Source organism: Arachis ipaensis, chromosome B6 (genome assembly GCF_059453495.1).
Source record: "Arachis ipaensis isolate K30076 ecotype BB chromosome B6, ASM5945349v1, whole genome shotgun sequence".
Classification (NCBI taxonomy): domain Eukaryota; kingdom Viridiplantae; phylum Streptophyta; class Magnoliopsida; order Fabales; family Fabaceae; genus Arachis; species Arachis ipaensis.
The window spans coordinates 108,137,483-108,156,673 of record NC_142441.1 but is presented as its reverse complement, the minus strand read 5'-3'; the positions used below and the strand labels follow the sequence as shown (position 1 = coordinate 108,156,673).

The following is a 19,191-nucleotide window of genomic DNA, read 5'->3' as shown; positions in this document are numbered from 1 at the left end:
AAGTATGAACTATTATATATTGCTGGAAAGTCCTGGATGTCTACTTTCCATCGCAATTGAGAGCGTGCCATTTGGAGTTCTATAGCTCCAGAAAATCCACTTTGAGTGCAGGGAGGTCAGAATCCAACAGCATATGCAGTCCTTCTTCAACCTCTGAATCTGATTTTTGCTCAGGTCCCTCAATTTCAGCCAGAAAATACCTGAAATCACAGAAAAATACACAAACTCATCGTAAAGTCCAGAAATGTGATTTTTATTTAAAAACTAATAAAAATATACTAAAAACTAACTAAATCATACTGAAAACTATGTAAAAACAATGCCAAAAAGCGTATAAATTATCCGCTTATCAAAGAGCTCGAGATTACCTCACCAAATCTTACCATTCTTGGTGGGAATCTCAGCCACTACATACTTTTAGTTTACTTTTTCTTGCCATCATAGTGATGGTCTTTGTTGCTTGTTCTTCCTTTCGGTATCTAGCCATAGCCTCCATTGTTTGCTGTGTAAAGACCGAACAGAGAAGAAAGAAATGAAAGAGAGAAAAGAGAAACTATTAACAATTAATGAAATAAAGAAAAAGTGTAATAGTGAATTAATTTTCCCACTCCCTTTGCTGAGTAGTGTGTAGCTAGATGCAATCAATCATGTCAATCACATTTTCTCTCTCATGGTTCCCAATGCATTAACTTCACTTTAATGAAATTTGAATTCCACCACATGGTAAAGATTGAGATCCGTTGGAGGCAAAATATTTGCTTTCCCTCAATATGTTTCGGACCAAGCATTGGATCTTTGGTTTACTATGGGCTTAATGATGATGTTGATAGAAACTAGTCCAATTAAACAATTCAGCCACCATTTATTTCCTATAAGGCTGAATTTTGATTTCATACTGGGCTTTGGTTTTCCTTTTATATTCGGCCCAAGAAACAAAAATTATTTCAGCCATGGTCTCATCAATTAAACAATATAAACCTGCATTGCAAAATTATTTAATCAACATATGAAAATTAATATCAAAATAATAATCTTGCAATTAATCATATTTATAATGTTTGATCATCACTTAAATTCAAATGGAGTTTTCCAAACTCATCAAAGGATCAATTTGTCCTCATTATTTTAGATAATTTTACCTTGGCATTTTTTTGTGTGACTATTTTACTTTGGTATTTAACGAACACCTCATTTACTTTAATAGTACACGTCAAAAGAGCTTATAAGTTTTACATTAGCAACTGACAAAAGAATATATCCAGTTCACTATAAGTTATTCTAAGAGATGTAATTGTTACCCTTTTTTTTTCAGAGGCTAAATAGTCAAAATACAAAATCTTTAGGGACCTAATTATCACTTTGTTTTAATAATAATAATAATAATAATAATAATAATAATAATAATAATAATAATAATAATTTAGTATTTTAAGAGAGTAGCTCTTATGTCAAATTATTAAGGTACATAGTAAAATATGGTAGATAAAACAATATACATGCTCCGACCAATGCTTCTGTTCTATATATGCTACATATCATTATTCACCAGTGCCAGATAACTAACTAACTAATACCATAGACAATAAGATAAACTACTCATTATATCTACTATAAATCTCCATTTTCTTCTCTACCATCTGTTACAACAACAGATGACACATTTTCTTTGGCACGTTCCAAATCATGATACTCCTTGTGCATTTCACTAGTACTTTCCTGCTCCACAGGCTTGTACGTATAAAACCAAGCACAAATGGAATAGTAAATGAGATTAACAACTTGAATCCCACAAACAAGAAAGTAGTAATTCTCCAATCTACCCCTATTGAGATTCCTATCAGGTAACCAATTTCTCTCTTTACCAGTGTACGCATGAACCAGTGATACCAACAACGTTCCAATGTAATTCCCAATGGCCGAAGTTATGCTATACAAAGCAGTAGCACTACTTCTCATACTTTCAGGCGATTGATCATACAAGAATTCCAAATGTCCAACAGACGAAAAAATTTCAGCTACTCCATGAATTACATACTGCGGCACCAACCAGAAAACACTGATTGGAATCGTGGCTTTGGGATCGTCCAATAAATGGTGCTTTGCTGCGGCAGACTTCCTCTTGATTTCGACGAAGGCGGCGATAATAGTTGCTACAATGTTGATCACGAAGCCTACTCCCATTCTCTGCAGGCATGTGATGCCTGCAGGGTTCTTGGTGAACCTGCGGGCGAAGGGAACGAAGAGGCGCTCGTAGAGTATGACGCCGACCATCATGGTTAGGACACTGAATATGGACATGCTGGCAGGGGAGATTTGGAAGGAGGGAGAGAGGTGGCGGTCCATTGATCGAGCTTGTTGGATGACGAAGCTGTGGAGGTGTGATGAGGCTGTTACTTGTAAAATTCCTGATGCCCAAATTGGAAGCATTCTGATGATTGATTTCAGCTCTTCTACTCTGTGGACAGTGGCTAGTTTCCATAACTTTGGTTCTGCGTTTGGGTCTCTGCTATCATCCTCTGTTACAATTGCAGCCTTGTCCAACCATCTGTAACAATATAAATTCAAGAGTCATTGAGAAAGAATATAGGCTTTTCAACTAACTGAAAACTGCTTAAATCAGTTGATTGATCTAGTATGACTTACTTGAATTGGTCAGAGTGTAGAAGAGTTCCTTCTGTGGAAATGCCAGCATCAAGCTCCTTATTTTGGTACAAAAGCTTAGCATCAGAAGGCAAAGGTTGTTTCCTCTTCTTGATAGCAGCCACAACCACTTGTGCCAAACGAATCAAAGGACTGCCCTCTGGCTTGACATGCTTATAGAGAGGGAAGCCAACCACAAATGCAACAATGGATATCATCATTGCAATGGTTGGAATCCCAAGTCCCCAACCCCACCCCATGTTGTCTTGGATGTAAACCACAACTGTCAAAGCACTTAGTGAAGCAAAGCCCATGCTGAAAAAATACCAATTGAACAGGTTCCATTTTCTGGATTCCACACCCTTTTTGGACATGTCAAATTGGTCTCCTGAAAAGGGCACCACACAGGGTCTAATGCCACCTGAGCCAAGAGATGTGAGGAGTAGAGACATGTATAATATCCATAGCTGTGAGGATGTGGCTTCTTGGCAATTCACTTGTTTTGGGCATGGTGGTGGACGAAAATGTGGAAGTATCGCTGATAATGTCATGCTAATCATTCCCTGCATGTCAAACAATAATTAGTTGCAATGCTATTGAATATGTTGTACATAAATTCAAAAACTGAAACAAGAATGAGATTATAGAGAGAAGAGAAGGGGGAAAATGAAACCAGTTCATAGATGAGAGAAGCAATAGTAATGGTCCAAAAGCGGCCAGCAAAAGACTCAGCAATGATAGCACCAAGGAGAGGAGTGAAGCTTGATGTTCCAGCAAAGTTTGTGAGTGTGTTGGAGGCAGCTACCAATGGCATGTTCATCACTTGTGTCAGGTAACTTATCAAGTTGCCAGAGAACCCAGCCACCGCAAATCTATCACACACTTCATTTGCTGCAAACATATTTGCATATCACCCACCATCTCCATGTAATTAATTTTACATATACAAGGAGGCTTCTATAAAATGTATATAGATATAGGGTAAACATCTCATATTCAATATTAATCAAGTTTTCTAAGATTTTGTTTTCCATTTCTATCGTTGAATTATTTTTGTACAATTTAAACTATTTCGCTTTCATAGTATTTCGAATATCTGATCTCAGTTAAAAGGTTAAGATATTCTACTATATATTCTGATAAATCTTATATATATTGGTTATGTTTTATTATTCCTTTTTTTCCTGCTGATTTTGTTTAGTTAAATTTTTTAAGAGTTGTCTATATAGAGCAACTATTGAACTAACACTTCGTGCACTAATGGGACACGTGTGGAAATATGTCTATTTCTTGGTATAGATATAATTATCTCTCCAAAAATATACTTAGCTATTGATTTTGGGACAATTGTGCAATATACCTAATTGATGGTGGTATAGATGTAATAATGATCTCTCCAAAAATATACTTAGCTATTGATTGTTGCATTGAGATGTTGTAGTTGTCAAATTAACACAATATAAAATATTTAAAAAAAGTACTTGTATCTTATTTATCATTGATATAACATGGAGTCAATAAGACAATGAAATATGTCACTTCCACCCGTTTAGGCTTGACTCACATCTAAGTTTGTAGGTTATATGAATTGATTCGTTTATTTTTTATTTGTTCATCAACCTCAATTTTCAAGCTCGAGTCGTTTATGCCAAATTCGACAGATTATACAAGTTAACTCGTTTGTATTTTTTTTATTATCTTTTAAAAAAAATTGGACAAAAAATCCATTTCTAAACTAAAACAAATTGAAAAAAAATATTACTTTTTGGCCAAAATCTTTAAACGACAGAATTTTTTCAATGTGGGTGAGTCAGATCTTCAAGTTAAATTAAAAGAAATATTAGAAAATATTGATTTTATTTTTAGAAAATGCAAACAAACAAATTAAACAAACAACTTGTTTAATTGTCAGGTTAATCCGTTTAATCCACTATTTTTTTTTAAATTAATCGATCTCAGTCCATTTAGTTCGAAATTTTAGTAAACCTAATTTTAAAGACAAAAATCTGTCTATTTAACAAGTAAATGAATTAGTTCAACGAATTTAACCAATTTTAACGGATCTATACTCAGTAAAATTTATATCTTATTTAGTAGTTAAATCTAAGAGTCAATATAGTATTTCATGTATTAATATACGTTTGAAATTTTTTATTTTTAGTTTGTAGATATAATTCTACTACAAGCAGCCATGTATACGCAACAACTTTTTGCAACTCTGTTCGGTTTTGAAAATTATTCTTTATTAGTCTAGCTAAAATATCTATAAGACAGAGTTCTAGAGAAATTAAATCAGGTATTAAACTATAAGCAACCAGGGGAAGAAATATCATCCGTGACTATACAAAGGATGCTTCAATCTTATGTAGAGCATGTGAAGTGTTTTCCATTTTTTGCTTTCTATTTAAATAGCTTTATGAATTAATATGTTACTATTTCTTTGTAGATTATTGATCATTTGTCCTCTGTTTTCTTTTTCGCTTATCCATAAATGGACAATACCTACAGGTATTATAGACGAATCAATTACAGCACATTTGCACGTGAAAATTGTAGAGTCTAGTTTCACCTTCACATGATTATTGAAAATTTATTTAAAAATATAAAACTAAACTTTTTAAATACGGGAGGACGGTTAGGTGATATATACGTATCAAAGAAAAAATAAGTATCATTAAATACATACAAATTAAAATTAAATAATTTTTTTTTATAATTAATGACAATAAGGTTTGGAACCTTAATCATAAAAAAGGATTAAACTTTTATAAACTAGGAGTAGGACCCCATGGAGTTAAAGAAATATATAATTAGAGAAATTTTTCATCTTTTATACAACTAATCATATTCTCATAAAATTATTCTGATTTCCATCACTTTTGTTAGTAGGAATATGAATAAAAATTAACTAATGTCATTATTAACTTTTGAAAAAATTTATTTTCAAGAAATAAAACTCTCAAAGTGTATAGTTATTTAAAAAATTAAAAATAGCCACTATTAGAGAATTGAGTAATATAAATAAATATAAAAAGTTAAAAATATTTATATTTCATAGCTTATAAGAACCTAAAATAAAAGAAAATGGCGTGGTTACTTTCATGTAGATATTTTTATGTAAAAAATAGTATAGTTCAATCAAATATATTTAATTAAATATATGAACTCATGTAATGATTTATAATACTATCTTCACATAAAGACATTTTAATAGAAGTAGCAAAAAATAAATAAATAAATAAAAGAAAAATGATTGGTATGAATTGAAAATTATTGATGCTGGACGAATGACAATAATGCAAAGGTAGGTCGTTTTATCCTTTTCACACCAGAATTCTGTTTCTTGTGCCCTTTCATACATTGCCTCAATTACTTAAATTTGAGGGTACCATGTTCATGGCTTTATTCGTACATACACATACCATTTAGATGTAACGGCGTTCATATACGAAACAAATTGGAAATGGATTATCTCCGGTTTTTTTATTAATATTTGACAGAATCTAGTGTGATCTCTCACCTTTGATTCTATAAATGGGACCAAAAATAAATAAGAAAGAAAATAATAAATAGTTAAATTAAATACTACACATCATCCATTTTTTTATTTACTGGAAAGAATCCACTCCCAAACAAATTAACGCCTAACTATTGTCACGTCAACTCGTCTGTTACTCTAGTCTACTTATTAATAACCAGTATTTTAACTTTTAAAGACACTAATCAAGAATAGAAATTTGGGTTTTGCTAACAATTGTACTTATAAGACTTAATTTGTTAACTTGATTTTTATGAAATTAATTTTGATGTTTAGTTTATTCAATAAACAAAAATAATTTATGAATAATTAACCGAAAAAACGAATATAATTAAATAATTGTATAAAATATTATATACTATCAATTTATCAAAATTAAGCTTTATTTTTATTAAATAATGTTAGGGTCATATTTTTAATATAAAAATATAAAAAATTAATTAATGTTAGTTTGAAAACAAGACAAAAATAATAAAAGTATTGATTAGCTAAAATTTCTCTTATTTTAACGGTCTTATGTACTTATTAACCAATTTCTACAATTTTTGTATATTTCTATTTTTAATCTTTAGTTAGTATTCTCATCAAAATCCAAAATGGTGGATAACAGATACCCTTTTGAGTTTTGATATATACTTGTTAACGGTACTACTAAAGTAAGTTCTTAATATTTTTAATATTTAATAAATATTTTAAAATCTTAAATTTTTGTAGCTTATCAATTAATTTTTATTTTTAAAACATTAATAAATATCCTAACTCTTAGAATTTAGATCATCTAAATTTTAAATTTTTATTTGAGAGGATAAAATGTAATTTTTTATTTTTAAATATTTTTTTATATTTTTTTTATTTGACCTATAAAATAAATAATGAAAAATGACACTTTACCTTCTAAAATAAAATTCAAAATTTAGAATATTTAAATCCTAACTCTTAATGACTTACATTTTTGTTGGATGGAGGGAGTAAATCGAGGGACAATGAATCAACGATACATACACTAAATAGACATTAATAACAAGGACAAAACTAAGTTTTAACATTGTCTTATATCTTATATTTAAGACAGGATACATTTACAATTCATAGATTCCATCAACTGTAGAAGTTCTTTGAACTTATGTTTATAAAGAATTTCTTCAAATTAATTAATCAAAACATTTTTAAAATAATGTATGCAAAGCATATACGGAGTGGAGTACTAGACTCAAAGTAATTATCTACCAGCACATAGAAAATATGCTTCACCGGAATACTGGATTTAGTTACTTTTTTTTTTACATTAACCTTGTCTTCCTTGCTACCATCATCTTTATTTGTGCTCTTGTCTTTACTTGCCTTGGCTTTCTCCTTCTTTAGCTGCCAACAAAATTTCTTCACATGTCCCTTTTGACCACAATGATGACACTCAATATTCTTATACTTTCCTCGAGACTTGCTTCTGCTTTGATCTCTACCTTTAGGACCTCGACTTTTGCTTCTCCCCCTAGACTCAGAAACAAGAACATCTGAATGTGTAGTCGATGTACCTTGTGACTTTCTTCTCATCTCTTCATTCAAAACACTGCTCTTGGCAAGATCCATAGAGATTACACCATCAGGAGCAGAATTGGACAATGACATTCTGAGAATTTCCCACGAGTCTGGTAAGGAGCCAAGAAGTAACAATCCTTGAACCTCTTCATCAAACTTGATACCCATGGAAGATAACTGATTCATAATTCCTTGGAAATTATTCAAGTGATCTGTCATTGATGTCCCATCTGTATACTTCAAAGCCAACAACTGCTTGATCAAAAACATCTTGTTATTCCCAGTTTTTCGAGCATACAACTGTTCAAGTTTAATCCAAAGAGTCCGAGCATGTGTCTCTCCAATAATATGGTTCAACACATTATCGTCAACCCACTGCCTAATATATCCACAGACTTGTCTATGCAACAAAGTCCAATCATCATCAGATTTATCATTAGGCTTCTCTGTACCAAAAACTGGTTGATAAAAATTCTTGACATAAAGCAAATCTTCCATTTTTGACTTCCACAAATCATAATTAGGACCATTAAGAGTGATCATCCTACTAGTATTAGTATTAGCTTCCATTGTTCACAAACTCACAAGCCCAGAAAAATACCAACAAGCTCTGATACCAGTATGAAAGAGCCTAGCAGCGGAAACGACACAAATGTCCAACACAAAAACAATATGGAAGCACTCACAACACAATATGGCAGCAACTATAACAAGCAAATATAGCAAGTAAAGCAATAATAAGAACACACCGAGATTTTAACGTGGAAAACCCCCTCAAGGTAAGAGGTAAAAACCACGAGTCGTCCAGACCAATGAAATAGCTCCACTATAATCAAATGAGGTACAAGAGAGTCTCAAACAAAGCACAAAAATGTGCATATAACCAGCCAAAACATCAAAGCACCAAAGCTCACAAATGAAAAGCAAGAAGATGAAATATACCCAAAAAACAGAGCTGCTGTCGAAGCCAATTTCTCCCTCTGTAGACCTCCAATTAAAATCTCCACCGTCCAGAATGAAGAACAAGATGTGAAGAATCTACAGTTCAAATTTCACGTCGATCCAACGGTGAAAGAATAAGAAACTGCCGTTCCAAAATTGCTGCTCTGTGTAAAAACGGGAAACCTAATTTCTCTCTTGCGAAGCCAATTTCTCTCACTGCAAATCTCCAATCAACATCTCCACCGACCAGAATGAAGAACAAGATGATAAGAACATGCAGTTTAAATTTCAAGCCGATCCAACGGTGAACAACTGAGAAACTGATATTTGAAATTTACTGCTTTGGGCAAAAACGGGAATTTTGTTTTTCCCCTTCTCTCTCACTTGGTGGCTACTCTCACTCACTCTCAATGACCCCAAAAATCTGAACTAGGGTTGTGGCACAATGGGTGCAAGAGACACCCTCAAAATGTTGGGCTTGGGCCTCACAAAGGAGAGAAAAACCCAACAAATCTCCCCCTTCTCGACTAGGTGGAGGCTCTCGCCATTCCGGCGATCAAACAACATGTTTCAAACTTTTCTCTTGACAATGCTTTTGTCATCATATCAGCACCATTGTCATCAGTGTGAACTTTCTCAAGTTCCAACAACTTTGAATCTAACACATCCCGTATCCAGTGATACCTAACATCAATGTGTTTAGATCTTGGATGAAAAGTAGAATTCTTGGCAAGATGAATAGCACTTTGGCTATCACACAACAACACATAACGGTCTTGCTTGAAACCAAGTGCTGCAAGAAACTTCTTCATCCACAACAACTCTTTACATGCTTCAGTTGCTGCAATAAACTCTGCCTCTGTGGTAGAAAGTGCAACACACTTTTGTAGCCTTGACTGCCATGAAATAGCTCCCCCTGCAAACTTGACCAAATAACCTGAAGTAGACTTTCGAGAATCAATATCTCCTGCCATGTCTGCATCAGTAAAGCCAACTAGCAAAGGTTTCTCACCACCAAAACTCAAACTCAAGTTAGTTGTACCTTTGAGATATCTCATAATCCATTTAACAGCATTCCAATGTTCTTTACCTGGATTAGAGAGAAAACGACTCACAGTACCAACTGCATGAGCAATGTCTGGTCTAGTACACACCATAGCATACATCAAGCTTCCAACAGCTGAGGCATAAGGAATTTCATCTATTGCTTGTTTCTCCTCATCAGTGGTTGGACACTGCTTGGTACTCAACTTAAAATGAGGAGCAAAAGAACTAGCAACACATTTGGCATCATTCATGCCAAACCTTTGAAGCACCTTCTTTATGTACTTCTCCTGTGACAAATAAAGCTTCTTGGAATCTCTATAACGAGTAATAGTCATGCCCAAAATTTGTTTGGCAGGACCCAAGTCCTTCATAGCAAAGAACTTACTCAACTGTTTCTTCAACTCATTAATCCTCAAAGCATTCTTGCCCACAATCAAAATATCATCCACATAAAGCAAAAGAATGATAAAATCATCATCAGAAAATTTTTGCACAAATACACAATGATCTAAAGTTGTCTTACGGTAACCATGCTTCCCCATAACAGATTCAAACTTCTTGTACCACTGTCTTGGAGCTTGCTTCAACCCATAAAGACTCTTCTTAAGCTTGCACACAAAATCTTCCTTTCCTTTAACAACAAAGCCCTCCGGTTGCTCCATGTAGATCTTCTTGTCTAAATCACCATGAAGAAAAACTGTCTTCACATCCATTTGCTCAATCTCCAAATCAAGAGACGCTGCTAATCCAAGCACAGCACGAATGGATGACATCCTCACAACAGGAGAAAAGATCTCCTCATAATCAACACCTTTTCTCTGGCTAAAGCCTCTAACAACCAATCTAGCCTTATACCGAGGCTTAGAATTGTGTTCTTCATTCTTGATTCTGAATACCCATTTGTTCTTCAAAACTCGCATACCCTTCGATAGCTTCACCAACTCATAGGTATCATTCTCAAGCAAGGACTTCATTTCTTCTTGCATAGCTTCAAGCCATTGAGCTTTGCTTTCATCTTCAACAGCCTCTCCAAAGCATTCAGGTTCTCCCCCATCAGTCAACAAAACAAACTCATGTGGAGAATACCTTGACGAAGGCTTTCTCTCTCTTGTAGACCTTCTAAGTGCATTTGCAGGAATTTCTAAAGCTGGTTCTTCATCTTGATCATCATCACCAACTTCATCAAGTATTGGATCAACTGTTCCATCTTCACCTGCACTTGTATCATGCTCATTATTTTGAGCTTCAACTCTACCATCTTCTACCATAGGCATAGAGGGAGTAATATCCAAGTCAGAAAAATCATCACTAGGCTGAACCATTGGCTTTTCCGCATTATCAACATCCTTCAATGTTTGGTCTTCAACAAAGACAACATCTCTACTCTGAATCACCTTCTTGTTAACAGGATCATAAAACCTGTAACCAAACTCATCCATGCCATAGCCAATAAAAATACATTGCCTAGTCTTTACATCAAGCTTAGATCTCTCATCTTTAGGAATATGAACAAAAGCTTTACATCCAAAGACTCTTAAATGATCATAAGAAACATCTTTACCTGACCATACCTTCTCTGGCACTTCAAATTGCAAGGGAACACATGGTGTCCGGTTCAAGACATGAACAACAGTGCTCAAAGCTTCACCCCAAAAGGATTTTGCCAATCCAGACTGTGACAATAAGCACCTAACTCTTTCAACCAATGTTCTGTTAATCCTTTCAGCCAAGCCATTCAACTGAGGAGTCTTTGGAGGAGTCTTCTGATGTCTTATACCATGCTCTTTACAATAAGCATCAAATGGACCTGAGTACTCACCACCATTGTCAGTACGAATGCATTTCAACTTCTTCCCAGTTTCTCTTTCAACAGAAGCTTGAAATTGCTTGAACACATTCAAAACTTGATCTTTGGTCTTCAAAGTGTAAACCCATAATTTCCTAGAATGATCATCAATAAAGGTTACAAAATAGATAGACCCTCCAAGTGTTCTTGTCTTCATCGGCCCACATACATCAGAATGCACCAAGTCAAGTATCTCTGACTTCCTTGAAGGTGGGTGGCTCTTGAAAGAAACCCTGTTTTGTTTTCCAGCAAAGCAATGGTTGCACTTTTGCAAAGCAACCTTACAACCAGATAAAAGATTCCTCTTGGATAACATATTCATGCCCTTCTCACTCATATGACATAATCTCTTATGCCATAAATCAGTTTCATCAACAAACTCAGCAGCATTAACAACATCTTTCACAATCTTTGCTTGAGTTAAATAAAGAGTAGAGTGTCGAGTACCTCTAGCAACAACCATGGAACCCTTGGTGAGCTTCCAACTATCACGAGAGAATGAGCTATCCAAGTCTTCATCACACAACTTACCAACAGAAAGTAAGTTCAACCGAATATCTGGAACATGCTTCACACGCTTCAAAGTCAACTTGGTACCGTTGGAGGTTTCCAAGCAAACCTGTCCAACACCGGCACATTTTGCAACACCTTGATGAGCCATTTTTACATCACCAAAATCACCAGGAGTATAGGACGTAAACAAATCCCTCCTAGATGTAACATGAATAGAAGCACCGCTATCAATCACCCAACTAGTGCTATTATCAACAAGGTTAACAGATTCAAACTCCTCAACAACAAGAAAATCATCATGAGTTACATTAACCTTGTCTTCCTTGCTACCATCATCTTTATTTGTGCTCTTGTCTTTACTTGCCTTGGCTTTCTCCTTCTTTAGCTGCCAACAAAATTTCTTCACATGTCCCTTTTGACCACAATGATGACACTCAATATTCTTATACTTTCCTCGAGACTTGCTTCTGCTTTGATCTCTACCTTTAGGACCTCGACTTTTGCTTCTCCCCCTAGACTCAGAAACAAGAACATCTGAATGTGTAGTCGATGTACCTTGTGACTTTCTTCTCATCTCTTCATTCAAAACACTGCTCTTGGCAAGATCCATAGAGATTACACCATCAGGAGCAGAATTGGACAATGACATTCTGAGAATTTCCCACGAGTCTGGTAAGGAGCCAAGAAGTAACAATCCTTGAACCTCTTCATCAAACTTGATACCCATGGAAGATAACTGATTCATAATTCCTTGGAAATTATTCAAGTGATCTGTCATTGATGTCCCATCTGTATACTTCAAAGCCAACAACTGCTTGATCAAAAACATCTTGTTATTCCCAGTTTTTCGAGCATACAACTGTTCAAGTTTAATCCAAAGAGTCCGAGCATGTGTCTCTCCAATAATATGGTTCAACACATTATCGTCAACCCACTGCCTAATATATCCACAGACTTGTCTATGCAACAAAGTCCAATCATCATCAGATTTATCATTAGGCTTCTCTGTACCAAAAACTGGTTGATAAAAATTCTTGACATAAAGCAAATCTTCCATTTTTGACTTCCACAAATCATAATTAGGACCATTAAGAGTGATCATCCTACTAGTATTAGTATTAGCTTCCATTGTTCACAAACTCACAAGCCCAGAAAAATACCAACAAGCTCTGATACCAGTATGAAAGAGCCTAGCAGCGGAAACGACACAAATGTCCAACACAAAAACAATATGGAAGCACTCACAACACAATATGGCAGCAACTATAACAAGCAAATATAGCAAGTAAAGCAATAATAAGAACACACCGAGATTTTAACGTGGAAAACCCCCTCAAGGTAAGAGGTAAAAACCACGAGTCGTCCAGACCAATGAAATAGCTCCACTATAATCAAATGAGGTACAAGAGAGTCTCAAACAAAGCACAAAAATGTGCATATAACCAGCCAAAACATCAAAGCACCAAAGCTCACAAATGAAAAGCAAGAAGATGAAATATACCCAAAAAACAGAGCTGCTGTCGAAGCCAATTTCTCCCTCTGTAGACCTCCAATTAAAATCTCCACCGTCCAGAATGAAGAACAAGATGTGAAGAATCTACAGTTCAAATTTCACGTCGATCCAACGGTGAAAGAATAAGAAACTGCCGTTCCAAAATTGCTGCTCTGTGTAAAAACGGGAAACCTAATTTCTCTCTTGCGAAGCCAATTTCTCTCACTGCAAATCTCCAATCAACATCTCCACCGACCAGAATGAAGAACAAGATGATAAGAACATGCAGTTTAAATTTCAAGCCGATCCAACGGTGAACAACTGAGAAACTGATATTTGAAATTTACTGCTTTGGGCAAAAACGGGAATTTTGTTTTTCCCCTTCTCTCTCACTTGGTGGCTACTCTCACTCACTCTCAATGACCCCAAAAATCTGAACTAGGGTTGTGGCACAATGGGTGCAAGAGACACCCTCAAAATGTTGGGCTTGGGCCTCACAAAGGAGAGAAAAACCCAACAGAATACACCATTGAAACTAATTAAAGGAAATTAAAGGAATTTGAAGAAGATACTAAATTAAAAGCTATTATATATAGTTAGTGAGTGATGAGTGAGTGCTAACCAAGGATGAAAGGTAAAGTTCTTATGCCTCCTTGACGGCACTGCTTCCTCTTCATATTTTTGTTTCTCTCTTCTTCTGCAACGCTTTCCCCATTGCCCTTTGTAACATTCTTCTCTATCTCCATATGCTACTCTCTTTCTCTCTCTCTCTCTCTATATTTCTCTCTTTTGTTTGCCTACAACTTAATTACATTATCTGTTTCCAGTCTCGCTCTGCAAATATTTATAGAGGGGAATGTCTGGAACGCAATACAAAAACTATTTAATTTATGTTTAATTTTTAGGCTAATATATTTCAGGAAAAGAATAGAGTATATTGCTCTCAGAAAATATGGTGAGGTAATAAATAAAATATTACATTATGGGTGTTAATATTTTTGTTTATCTTTTTGTAAGGAAGATATGATTAACATGATTATCAAGTTATTCTTTTAAACTTTATCCAATATAAAATATAATAAATAAAAAGTTCTGATTTATCTAGTAAATAAAATATAAGCCTTAATGAATTTAAATACAAATAAAATGAATTGAATTATAAGTGAAGCCAGTCCAAAATTTTTTTTAATAAATAATTAGTCATTCATCTACCATAGCATCAAATCGGTGCAACATGGTAAAAATGGTTCGAGCCGGATTTTGACTTCGACAAATTTAATCAATGATATAAATAGGTGGTTTAAGTTTAGATTTATTATTTTTATAGGCATTTTTTTAGGTTTAAATTTGGTTTATTTAAAAGTTTCACAAATCTACAAACCTATTTAAAAAATGTGTTTCGTAAATTATATAAATTGATGTTAAATGTATTTTAAAATTTATAATTTATAATTTATAAGCACAATTTATTTATGGTTATGGATTCCTTGCTCCTACATTTTTGTAGGTTTATCGTTAACCTTCATAAAAATAATTATAAAATGTACCCCGTTTTTTTTTTTGAAAAATTTATTAATTAGATTTTGACCCCTCAAATTATTGATTTTTAATTTTGTCCCCTTTCTCTTTCATTTCTAGATTCAAAGGCATTTAGAGAAGAAAGGTCTGCTAGGGTTTCCTCTCTTTATCAATTTCTGCTAGGATTTTCAATCACTCTCTCCCTCTCTTCCACTTCCCCCACTGCAAATCTCAATATCTTCCTCTTCCCCTCGCTGCCGCAACCTGCGCCCGCCGCCGCGCAACATACCGCCGCCGCGCAACCTGCCCCGCCGCGCAAGACGCCGCCGCCGCCGCACAAGACGAGAAACTGAGAGAGATTAGAGTTCTTGGAGAGCATCAACGAGACTGAATAAATCTCCTTACGAAATAGAGTTCTGAGTTTTCTCCTGAGATTTTTTCTGCCGTCGCATCTGACTTTCTTCTATTTTGTTCTGTTGTGTTCTGTCAAACAACTTCCGAGTTTTCTTCTGTTTTCTTCAAACCGAACCCTTAGTTTTGGATGTGCTCTAATTTTGAACCATTGCATAACCCAGTTTTAGGAAAGATGAAAAGGTACAGAACTACAGATTTTAAAATCTCTCAGTGTTGAACTCTTCATTTCAACGGATCCTGCTGTAAGTTTCTTCCTCATTGTGGTTCACTTTTTGATTGGTTAGGACTTAAGTAAATTGCATGAATTAATTTGATAGGATCACAGCTTTTTCCTTTGCTGTGTAAATAGATTGTGTTTGTTGTTTGTATATTGAATTAGTAGAATACTGCTAGAGTAGGAAGGGATTTGAGCTGATTTAACACGTCTAAGAATCTTAACAAGTCCTTATATTCAAAATCTTCGTTGAAAATTGCTATGGGCTTGTTCTGTAATCTTTCTGTAAATCTCTATAGGAAAAAATAGAAAATGAGAGAAGATTCTAGTGATTTTGTTTGGAGGGAAATCTTGTGGAACCCCATGGAAAATGCACTGTGGCATTTAGTCTTGCATGGTCATCTCCAAAAGTAAAGTTCTCAAAAGGCAGCACTTTTCATAGGTAATCAAAATTATGTAAGAATATTGTATATAGTAAATGTCTAGCAAGACGTAGTATGCCGACCATTTTTTTTTTGTGGTGCGCTTTTGTTTGAATAATTTCAATTCTTTTATTCTGCAGGAGATACACAAAATTTTATGGGACTTCTGAGAGAGCTGCAAAGGACTTGGCCCATGATGCATTAACTCGTATGTTGTCTGATTGGATTGAAGTTGATATTCTTCCTTACTATAGTTTATCTGCATTAGTATTATATGTTATGATCTTCACACACCGTAAAAGGGATAAAAGATATGAATGCTTCTAAAGTAATGTTTCTAAGTGGTTTTAGATTCTGTCAGTAATATTTACAAACCTTGTTATGTTTTAAATTCCAAACAGAATACAAACGATGGGAAGAAGACATTGAGAAATGGCAAAATCCTATTCTTCAGGATGAGTCACTACCAGAATGGTAATTCTCTGTTTAAGCATGAAGACATTTTAATTTTTAAGCATCAACTTGTGTATTGGTTTATTATGGATAATTGCCAAGTTTATATTAGCTTAGAGCCTCTGCAGTATGTGCAAAAGACATAAAACAGAACTTTTCTTTTTTTTTTCTTTGCTAGTTCATGACTAGCTCTTCTGTTTGTAAATTTTTGTTATTTATTTTAATTAAGAAAGGTTTCTCTCAATTTTTCCTAGATCATCCTCCCCCCATATTTATCAGACTGTTCTCCATTTGATCAACTCTTACTTTTGAAGCTTCTGTTGGTTTAGATAATATAACTAAATTTTCATTTACAGGTGCAAGTTCACATTGTTTAATGAACTCTACTTTCTTGTTGCTGGAGGAACAATTTGGATTGGTATGTATTCATTTAAGTATATTGTTTTGTGATTGAGTAACCTGCATAAATTCTAGCTTTTTGGTGGATCTTGCTATTGTCAGATTAGTCTAATAAATGAAGACTCTTTGATCTGTCTTCCAGACTCGCCTTTGCCATCTTCAAATATGAGAAATAAAAGCCAGGATCAGGTAAAAGAATTGGAAAATACAGAAGTCAAAGTGACTGAAGCCAAAGTAAGTCGTAGACAAGGTGCAGATGCTGGGCGTACAACAGATAGCACCTATGATGTTGAGACCTGCATGCAGTCTCGCGAAATTTGGACAGGTGTGACCTACGGTGTTGCTTCTATGATGATCCTTGCAGGAATGGAAGAGGAGGCATTCGCAACTGCCGATGGTATATTTCAAGCAGGGCTGGTCAGAAGATGGATACGGGTAAACTTTCTTGTCATCTGTCCTCCATAATTGTGTGTGATTTTCCAGCATTCTCATTTTTTCTTGCATCTCGTTTACCGTAATAGGGTTAGGATTATTGGATGCGCAATTAGAAATTACTCCCTTAAACTAATTTTATCCCAAACTCAGATCTACAAAGACGTGATTAATGTATCCAATTTTAAAATATCTATAGCATAACAAATAAGCGAACCCTTGTTTTTTCTCTCATCATTGTTAATAATAGCATTTTGGTAAATACGTCTGTCATCAAGTATTGAATTTGAGTTCTTAACTTTATGTCACAACATCTACTAGAGGTTGAAAGTGTGGTGGTGTTTGTCATACATCTTGTGTGCAAAAAGTTCCCACCAAACTTATAATTCTGTGGCTTCATTCTTGCTGTTTAAATTGATAATTAGTTGAATTCATCAAATCATACATTTGATTAGTCTCTCAAATTGGAGTGAAGCAACTTCTTCTCTTTTGTCTAAAGAAATGAAATGAACTAATTCACCTGGTTTGGCATAATGCAGGTACTGGTTTCAGACACCAGAGGCATGGACAATGGATGGACACTACAGGTCTCTCACCTACATGAGGTCACTTTCAAATTGGGGTATGCAATATGCATTAACATTGCCCAAGGCAATTCTTGATGCCCCTAAAATTAACATCATGGTCAGAATCCACCTATCTCCTCTTAATGGAGGATTCTCCCATAATGAAACAGGTGTAAAAAAAAATTGCAAATAAAGCAAAATGCTTTGGAAATTCTGTGTTTCATTGTGCGTGCTGATGATTGTTATTAATATTGCCAAAAAGCACAATTTTTGTATAGGTTTAAAAAAACCCTTTATCGCATTGTTCCTTACCCCCAACATTCTACAAAAGATGTTAAGCAATGGTGAAGCTTCTTTCAGGGTTGGGGTTAGTGTCTTGGAAGAAGAAATAAGAACATTTTACTTGTAATTTTATAGCATGTTAGTTTTGACTTTTGAACAATGTAGGTCATCTTTGCATAATTGCATGTAACGTGAACATTCTTATTTATTCTCCCAAGATATAATCTGACTTTACCACAATTAAATTTATAAAATATTAATAATTGTTTAGCATGTCTACCATCAAGTCTTGGCGATTTGAATTTCCATTTTGTTTTAAATCAAGCCAAGGTATACTGGTAATCAATTATTTAGTTAAAAAAATTGTATAAATTAATATATATAAAAATAATTATCAATTAATATATAAATATATAGTGGTTGAGTGAATAATTAATTTTTTGTAACCGATAATGTAAAGGGAACTAGTAATATAGAATTGTAAAACATAGAAGGATAAATTAGTGTAAATAACTTGTGAAACATAGCTTAGTATTTTGTCTTTCAAGAAAATATTAAAAATATCTAAAAAGATAATTCCTCATTCCCAAAAATGTCTTTATGCTCTGCTTCCACCTTGGTCTTATATTGCCAAGCATTTTCTTGTATTACGAGACACAAATCGTTGTACTCCTCTAAAACCAGATCCACGGCAAGTCTCATTCGTGTGGAGTCGTTAATCTGCTTAGAGCACCAACGATATAATTCTAATTAGAAGTTTGTTGGAAAAATTATTTTAAAAATACTTTCTTATAAATATGACCTGAATATTGAAGTCATCTTGTAAAATACATTCTCTCATCCAACTGGTCACCCAAACTCCGCTATCATTCCTATGATAAAAAGCATTCAACAAATAGTTATTATATACATATAAGATATAATCTATTGAACGATT

The 19,191-nt window shown here is 34.3% G+C and overlaps 1 protein-coding gene and 1 pseudogene across 1 annotated transcript; one reads left to right on the top strand and one right to left on the bottom strand.

Moving 5' to 3' along the window:
- Nucleotides 1-1,446: 1,446 nt before the first annotated feature.
- Nucleotides 1,447-14,657, bottom strand: LOC107604661 (protein NRT1/ PTR FAMILY 3.1). Its single transcript, XM_088489421.1, has 4 exons — nt 14,177-14,657; nt 3,314-3,531; nt 2,644-3,203; nt 1,447-2,545 (listed from the first exon to the last, which is right to left on the bottom strand). The coding sequence occupies exons 1-4, from the start codon at nt 14,298-14,300 to the stop codon at nt 1,609-1,611; spliced, it is 1,839 nt and encodes a 612-aa protein (XP_088345547.1). The 5' UTR covers nt 14,301-14,657; the 3' UTR covers nt 1,447-1,608.
- LOC107648284 (uncharacterized) lies at nt 14,507-18,208 on the top strand (annotated as a pseudogene).
- The last annotated feature ends 983 nt before the right edge of the window (nt 18,209-19,191 follow it).

Excerpts from the sequence above, each read along its gene's own strand:
- LOC107604661 (XM_088489421.1), bottom strand. The coding sequence starts at position 14,300 with ATGGAGATAGAGAAGAATGTTACAAAGGGCAATGGGGAAAGCGTTGCA. Across the intron at positions 3,204-3,313 it reads CTTCTCTCATCTATGAACTG|GGAATGATTAGCATGACATT; the intron begins GTTTCATTTTCC and ends TTTGACATGCAG. Across the intron at positions 2,546-2,643 it reads CTACACTCTGACCAATTCAA|ATGGTTGGACAAGGCTGCAA; the intron begins GTAAGTCATACT and ends ATATTGTTACAG.